We start from the raw sequence: 8,365 nt of genomic DNA on the forward strand, positions 1-8,365 counted from the left end.
GGGCATGGCACAGATCCTCCCCTCAGAGTCCTCAGAAGGAGCCAACGCTGGGACAGTCTGACCTTGGCTTTCTGGACTCCAGAACTGTGAGACAATAAGCTTCTGTTATTTAAGCCACTGGGTTTGGGGTGCTTTGGCATAGCAACCCATGCAAACTGTTAGTCGTTAATGCAAACTAATACATTCCGGTAACAAATTACCACAAACTCAGTCACATAAAACGAGTTATCATCTTACAGTTCTGCGGGTCAGAACTCTGACACAGGTCTCACTAAGTTAAAATCAAAGTGTTGGAAGGGCTGCCGCTTTTGAGGACTTGGAAAAATCCACTTCCCTGTCTCTTCTACCTTCGAGAGCCTGCCTGCTTTCTCTGGCTCCTGGCCTTCTCCCACTGTCAAAGCTAAAGGTAGACTGAGTCTTACACTATATTACCCCAATCCTATTTCCATTGTCCCTTCTCCTCCGATCTCTGCTTTCTTCTTTCATTTTTTAAGGAAGCTGTGATTACATTGGGTCTAAAAAGATAATCCTGGATAATCTCCCCACCTCAGGATCCTTAACTTAATCCTATCTGCAAAGTTTCCTTGCTACATAAGGCAACACACCCACAAATTGCAGGGATTATTACACGGACACCTTTGGGGTGCCATTATTCAGCCAACCACACATAGTGAACTTGAATATGAACATACCTCATTGTTGTTTAGTCGCTAAGTCATGTCTGACTCTTTGAGACCCCATGGACTGTAGCCCACCAGGCTCCTCCGTCCATGGGATTTTCCAGGCAAGAATACTGGAGTGGCTTGCCATTTCGTTCTCCAGGGGATCTTCCCAACGCAGGGATCAAACCCAAGTCTCCTGCATTGGCAGGCACATTCTTTACCACTGAGCCACCAGGAAAGCCTTACAACTTAGCAATTCTAGATGCATGCATGCACCTAGGAGACATTTACCTCATGCGAAGAGTTGACTCATTGGAAAAGACTCTGATTCTGGGAGGGATTGGGGGCAGGAAGAGAAGAGGACGACAGAGGATGAGATGGCTGGATGGCATCACCAACTCGATGGACATGAGTTTGGGTAGACTCCAGGGGTTGGTGATGGTCAGGGAGGCCTGGTGTGCTGCAATTCATGGGGTTGCAAAGAGTTGGACACAACTGAGCAACTGAACTGAACTGAACTGTTTGGTTTTGGAGTCAAAGCAATTATTTTTAAGTCAAGTTTAGCTCATTTACACTGACTGACATGGCAGATAAGTTTAATCTTAGTTCTTTTCGAGTATAGTGGTACATTTTCTGGTTTTAGAAATGTTAAAAAGCAAAAAAAAAATTTCACAGCAGCATTGTAGATAATAGCAAACAACTGAAAACCACCCACAGGTCCATAAACAGTGGAATGGATAAATTGTATTATGCTCCTAAGATGAAATACTATACAGCATTGAAAAATGAACAACATCTATCCACATCAACACGAATGAATCTCAAAAGTTAAGCAAAAAAGTTACAGAAAAATTCATATAGCATGATTCTGTTTGTTAAGGTTCAAAAGCAGACAATAATGACAACATATTATTTCTATTATTTAGTAATAAATAATAATAGAGTCATGTCCAACTCTTTGCAACCCTAAGGAGTATAGCCTGCCAGTCTCCTCTGCTGAAGGGATTTTCCAGGCAAGAATACTGGAGTGGGTAGCCATTCCCTTCTCCAAGGGATCCTCCCAAGCCAGGGATCAAACCCACATCTCCTTTGTCTCTTGTACTGCAGGCAGATCATTTACCACTGAGCCATTGAGGAAGCCTATGTTCAGGGGAGTTATAAAGCCAAGTAAAGGAATGAATAGCAAAAAAAAAAAAAATCAAGATAAATGTATTGTCTCTGGGACAGAGAAAAGGGGATACAAAAGAAGTTAACACAAAGGAAATGAGTGGTAAATACTTGATATTTTTCTTTTTTGTCTTATTTTCTTCCTTAAACCATATTTAAAATATATATATATGTACAGTCTTTTATGTATGGCATTTCTCATTAACAAATATAAATGCTGCTGCTGCTGCTAAGTCGCTTCAGTTGTGTCCAACTCTGTGTGACCCCATAGACGGCAGCCCACCAGGCTCCCCCTCCCCCGTCCCTGGGATTCTCCAGCCAAGAACACTAACTTTAAAATATGCTGAAAGCAAGTTTTATAAAATGTAAGGAAGCAACCAAATAATGTACTCTATCTGATAGAGGAGGGAAAAATCTATAAAGATAAGATACCTTCCAGGTAAATCAATACTGGAGAAAAAGTTGTAGGCTATAAAAGAGGAAGTGGGAAATACTCCTCTTCCCCAAATTCCAAGAACAGACTTCCAACAATCTCTTAAATAAACATGAAGCAGCTTGTAAATAATATGGTGAACAATGTTATAAACTGTCAGGAACTGCCCGCAGACAGAGCCCAGCTCTACTGAAGTTCTGCTTGGCTAACACAGCTGTCCAGTTTGTTTTGGTCAAACTGAAAGCCCTTAGGTAAAGCAGGCAACAGTCCATTCACTTCCATTCTTCCTCACCTCCCCTCCTTCCTCAACATACAACGTAAAAAAAGGCTCTGTGGCTGGCCTCTGAAGGCACCTGAGTTTGAGTCCAGCTGCATCCTAATAAGTCACCCTGAAATAACAATATCAGGTACCAAGTTTACCTATGACGTCATCATGAACTATGTGATTTCAAGAGTACCTCCTGTCTCTCACTTCCCTTTCTCTCCCACCACTACCCTCAACCTCTTTTAACCAGGGACACTGTTTATCAAGTAATTGGAGATGGCTGGCAAATTAAGTACAGCCTTGGAAAACCATGACCACAGGCGCATATGCTCTTTATAGCAAGCACTAGGGGAACTTGGAGTCAAGACGAAGCTTCTAGTCCTGAATCCCAATAATATCTCATGTCATAACCTAGAGACAATATTCTTTCTCCAGAGCTGAATTTTTTTCCTTTCTACAAATCTCTTCTCTCTCTTCTCTCTTCTATATCTATATAAACATGCTAATTTCTAGACAAACTTTTCCAGCATGTATAGATTCTTTCTGCTTTAGGAAAGGTTTAAGAAGGCAGGAGAATTCGCTAAGGAAACAGGCTGACTTGGTAACTGAAAGAGAACAAGGAAAGAGACTCAGAAAAGGGCCTGCAACTGAGAAGGATTAAAAAAATCAGAGGACAATGAAAAACAAACTTCACTAAACTTGACTGAAGCCAAAGTTTTACTTATGGCTGGCCCTGTTTACCTTCCACTCTGTGTGGGAAAACAAACTATGGAGATGTTACTGTTTCATGTGGTACAATGAAAATATTCTCTCACACATCATCACATCACTGCTCCACAGGACTTGTCAACTTTTATTTTTAAACGCGGCCAACTCTGCTACCACGCAGTTTTGTTCTCAGCTTATACACTTAATTTGAGCATCCCTTTGGTATCGAAAGGCTTCTTAATCTTAACACATTTTAATACATTTCTTAAAGGAGATTTCAATCAGTGTGAATGGTAAAAGCAAAACTCTACATACACATCAGGAACAATAAGCAGTCCTCAAACAGCTAGAGCCATGGATGGATGCAGGGAAAAGGTGTTCCATAAGTTCTAACGGCTTTTTAAAAAAACAAAACACAAGGCTAAAAACAGATTATTACGGGCTGTGCAAGTAAGGGTCAAGGGCATGAACCTTATTCTGTGTACAATGAAAAGCCATAAGAGATTTCTGAAACACAGCAAGTGATTTGATAAAAATCTGTTTTTGAACGATAACTCTGATGGCAAGGTACATATAATATTTACAAAATAAAGCATAAAAAACACTATGTAGGCTGATGTTTCATTGTAAAATATTAACACGAAATTAGAATTGGCCAAATTTCACAGTATTCTTTAAAAAATTCATAGAAGGTTATGCCTTGCAAATTCCTTAGGAGAATAATCACTTAAACTAAAATCTTTTTAAAACCTTCATACTACATGTGTATCCTTTTTCAAATAAAATTAACACTTTAAATAATATTTATGTGCTTTAAGGTCACAGAATTTTAAAATATTTACCTAACCATTTAGAAAGCACTCAGCATTTTAGGTATAGAAAAATATCTCACAAACAGACTAACCTCGTATTTACCTAGTCTATCACACATAAAATGATCTGGTTTACAGCTGAAATCTCCACTGTAGAAAGTATAATTAAAATGACACAGAAATGTAGTTTGTTAAATTCTGGCCAAAGTATCTCATGTAGGCAACTAAAAAAAAATTTTTTTAACTTCCTATTAGTTTCAGCTGAATCTTGGCAAATATACTCCAAACTTAGTGCTTCTTTCCATTAACCCAAGGAGGAACATAGTCAGCAGTAACTAAACAGTAAACCTAACTGTGAAAATCATGTTTTACAAACATGCTATTATGCTTCAATACAGTATCCAACATAACAATCTAAAAGTTAAAAATTACCTAACATCTACTTTCACACAATTAAAAACATTTTTATTGACACGAGTTTTCAATTGCTTTTCAAAGATGTTCATAAAAATGTTTAAATTCGTAAGGAAATGAAGTGTAATAAATTTATCAATCCAAAAATGAATGTCCACATATACGGGTTAAAAGAAAAGTTCTATTAAAAAATACAGACTATTTCTTCATATTTTTCAGTTATCATACCTTGGAAAATATAGGCTAGCAATATCAACATTAAACATTTAAGTAAAACTTCAAGATCTATTAACTTGTGAAGGTTTTTATACTTTCATTTGTAGCTTACAAAAAATGTAAACTAACTACAAGAAATGAGTTCTAGAATTGAAAGGTGGTATAGAATTCATCTACTGGATCCCCTGATTTGACAAGAGACTGAGACTCAGAAAAGCTCACCAACTTTTCCAATATGACGGTAGACCCAAGACTTTACCCTTGAATCTCTATGAATCCAGGGCACTTTCCCCAATATCAGATTCTACCCAAAACTGTTTGTCTCCCTTCATTTTCTGAAATAAGACAGTGACTTTACAATGATCACATACAAAGTTTGGCACTTTTAAAATTAGAAAATCCCTTAATCTTTTACTTCTATAAAAGTATAGGTTTCCACTTAATTTCTTTCATATAACGTACATGCAAACAAAACCACAGATCCACTGCTGAACTTCAGGAAAAAAGCATAAGTAAAAATTTTCATTATTACAATGTCTGCCAAGTTAAAAACATCTAGTTGTTTCTAGTATTACCAAAAGAATATTATAGTTTGACCCTGAACATTAGCTAACCATATATAAACCCCTGAACTATTAGCATATACTTAAGACCCCCCAAAAAATGTTCCTATTCATAGTGGAATGTGAAGTGTTTTCTGTACTAATAAAATATGCCTTTTTTTTAAAGCACAAATTGTATTTTCCTCTAATACAAATAACAATTAAAGCTACCTAGCATAACAATGCCACACCTGGTTAACTGTTGAAAAAAGGTTGCTGTGATGGAAAGAGCACCAAACCAGGAATTTTCAATTAATAAGATAACAGCCATAATTCACTACTCCAACACACTACAATTATGTTAAACTGTAATACTACTACGCTCAGGAAAAGTGTCTATCAGTGTAATGAAACTATGTTAAAACACTTTCCTGGTGTTAAAAAATGCAATCTATTCACACAAAGTCAAATGTCCATCCAATGTTATTCCTGCCTATGAAAATAGTTGGTATGACTTTTCTCTACAGTGAATCTTCTTCTGACAATTTTTCTCCTGATACATGTTTTCCTGGGCATTGTCTACTATTATCATTGGTAGTAAACTGAGAAAACAAAAGGCATGATATTTTTTGAACAATTTTTTTTCAAGCATTTGACCAAATACAGACCACAAAAGCAGCCTCTGAAAACACTTTTCAGGAAGCAAGGTGTTTGTCTCTTTGAGCACTACAGATAGTGTAGTAGTTTATAGATTATATTGAAGAGCAAAGAGCAAAAAAAAAAAAATCAGAATTAGTAACAATAAGAAACTTCTGTTTCAGATATATTAGGTCCCCAGTGTAAGATGTTTCACTAATCAAAAAGTCTGAAAACCAAGGGTATAAACTCCTGCTGCTGCTGCTGCTAAGTCACTTCAGTCGAGTCCAACTCTGTGCGACCCCATAGACTTGCTCATTTAAGCAAACCTCTACATTTATCCTCTTAGCTGCTTAGAAGAAGGCATTGAAAACTGAAAAATCTAGGTTCAAATCCCAGCACTTCCACTGTTAATGATAATGTGTGAAGTTGGGTAATCTCTATAAGCCTCAGTTTGCTCATCTCTAACTTGAGGTTAATGTCATCTATTATACAGTGTCCTTGTGAAGGTTTAAGACAATACAAGTATTTTGCACTTAGTAAAATGCTCAGTGAATAGTAGCTATACTTAGTGAGTTTCTTCCTAATGTAGAACAGGTAAGATTTCCCTAGGCTATCAAAACAAACTCTTTCCCTAATAATGATTTCAATTCCTTAAAAAAAAAAAAAAAAAGTAAACCTACAGAAAAATAAATTGTAAACGTTTTTGGTATATTTCCAAACATTACTAAGATTAAAGGTTAAATTGTTACAACATTCTCCTAATTATGCAACAAACACACAGGACCACGAGTTAGTCTGTAAAAGATTATATTAGCTTATTACTGCTGAAATTTGGGGTGGGGGTGGGGGAAGAAACCTCTTAAAATTATCCCCAACGGTCTTTTCATCTAAGTTAACAAGTCTCTGTTCCAAAACTCATCACTTTTCTTTTAATTGTAAGACCTAAGATTTGTCCTATTATCAAGAATAATACTGATTATTTAATACCGATTAAAATTCACACATCTATATATTCACTAATTCTAACGGCTGTATGTTATCTTTGAGGGAAACAGCACCATTATTACAGCAACAAATAAACGACACCAGAAGTGTCATAATGTAATTCTTCAAAAAATTCACTTCATTCTTCTGAGAACGCATCTACTGCATAAACAATCTCTTTAAAAAGTGTAGCATGCTTAGTCTGCTATTTCATTTCTATTCAAAGATAAATGGTACTTCTGCGTTTTTTTGTTTTTGTTTTTCTAAGCTTCCTGTATTTTAGGAGTTATTTCCAGAATAAAACTTTTTTTTTTTTTTTACCCTGGAAGTAAACAAGCTTTCAAACGCACTAATTCAATTCGGGAACTGAAGCGATAAAACCGCCCTCCTTTCCTTAGCAAACCTTTCCTTTCTGGAAACATACCTGTTCTCTCGAGATGCAAGGCAACGAAGGTCTCCTGAACATTTTGCAACTGCCATAGTAACCGCCTGAAGTTTCTCCGAATGACACGCAGCTGGACCTCCTCCGGGGTCTGATCACAGGCACTTTTTCTTCTGCGGTACTGGACAACTGAGGTTGCTGGGGAGCTTCCCTGATTTGAAAGAAGTGATCCAACCCCAGGGCCAGCAGGCAGCCGACGCCCCCCACCAGGCAGGACAGCAGGGGCCGGAGGGCTGGAGGCAGCGCCCCAAGGCTGGTGAAGGACACCCACCAGACGAAGCTGGAGAAGAGCAGCACCACGATGCTGTGCCGGAGCCTCCCCGGCTGCGCGAGCGTCAACAAGCCCACGCAGCTCAGCACCAAGAACCACCGGCCCGCCGCCGCTGGGGGTGTGTGCGGGACCGGGGCCCCGGCGTCTCCGTCCCCCCGAGACCAGGATTCCCACTGCCCCACCAAGAAGTCCCCCAGGTAACAGCAGGCGGGGAGTGCCAGCAGCCACCAGGAGCCGCCGCCGCTCCGGCCCGGCCCGGCGCCCCGCTTGGTCCGGGTCAAGAAGCAGGTGAGGAAGAAGAAGGCACAGGCGATGCTGAAGAGGGGGCTGAGGCTTTGCGAGCAGACGCTCAGCAGGGTCCGCAACCGGGCGGCCCCAGCAGCCCAGCTCTCGGGCCCCGAGCCGAGCAGCAGGGCGAGGACAAAGGCGGCCAAGGCGCCCAGCAAGAGGCGCGCCCGGGAGAAGGGGGAGCCGCGCCGCGGCTGCTGAGGGGAGGCGGGCGGCGGCAGCAGCAGCTCCACGTTGCAGAAGCGGCAGAGGTGGAAGAAGAAGCCGCGCGGAGGGTCCTGCCGCAGGGGGCTCACGCAGCCCTTCACGTAGCCGTTCCTCACACTCTCGGGGGGCGAGGCGGCCCCGTCCGGCGGCGGCGGGGACCGCATGGCTTTGGCGTCTCGCTCGTCCCTCCTCATGGCCGGGACGCCCGGTGGCCGCGGGGGCTCGGCACGCCCCGCTCGGACCGCAGCGGCCGCTCGCGCTCCCTCCCGCCTGGCCCCCACGCTCGGAGCGCCCCCCGGCTCGGCGGCGCGTCAG

The 8,365-nt window shown here is 41.0% G+C and overlaps 1 protein-coding gene across 1 annotated transcript in view; it reads right to left on the minus strand.

The window, feature by feature from the left end:
- PDE3B (phosphodiesterase 3B, cGMP-inhibited) overlaps window positions 1-8,314 on the minus strand; it is a 168,641-nt gene extending 160,327 nt beyond the window's left edge. The window contains exon 1 of the mRNA XM_010830572.1: window positions 7,267-8,314. Within this exon, the coding sequence (XP_010828874.1) occupies window positions 7,267-8,244 (978 nt within the window). The 5' untranslated portion in view covers window positions 8,245-8,314. The remainder of the gene's footprint in view (window positions 1-7,266) is intronic.
- Between the last annotated feature and the right edge of the window lie 51 nt (window positions 8,315-8,365).

Source organism: Bison bison, unplaced genomic scaffold, assembly GCF_000754665.1.
Source record: "Bison bison bison isolate TAMUID 2011002044 unplaced genomic scaffold, Bison_UMD1.0 scf7180017864518, whole genome shotgun sequence".
Classification (NCBI taxonomy): domain Eukaryota; kingdom Metazoa; phylum Chordata; class Mammalia; order Artiodactyla; family Bovidae; genus Bison; species Bison bison.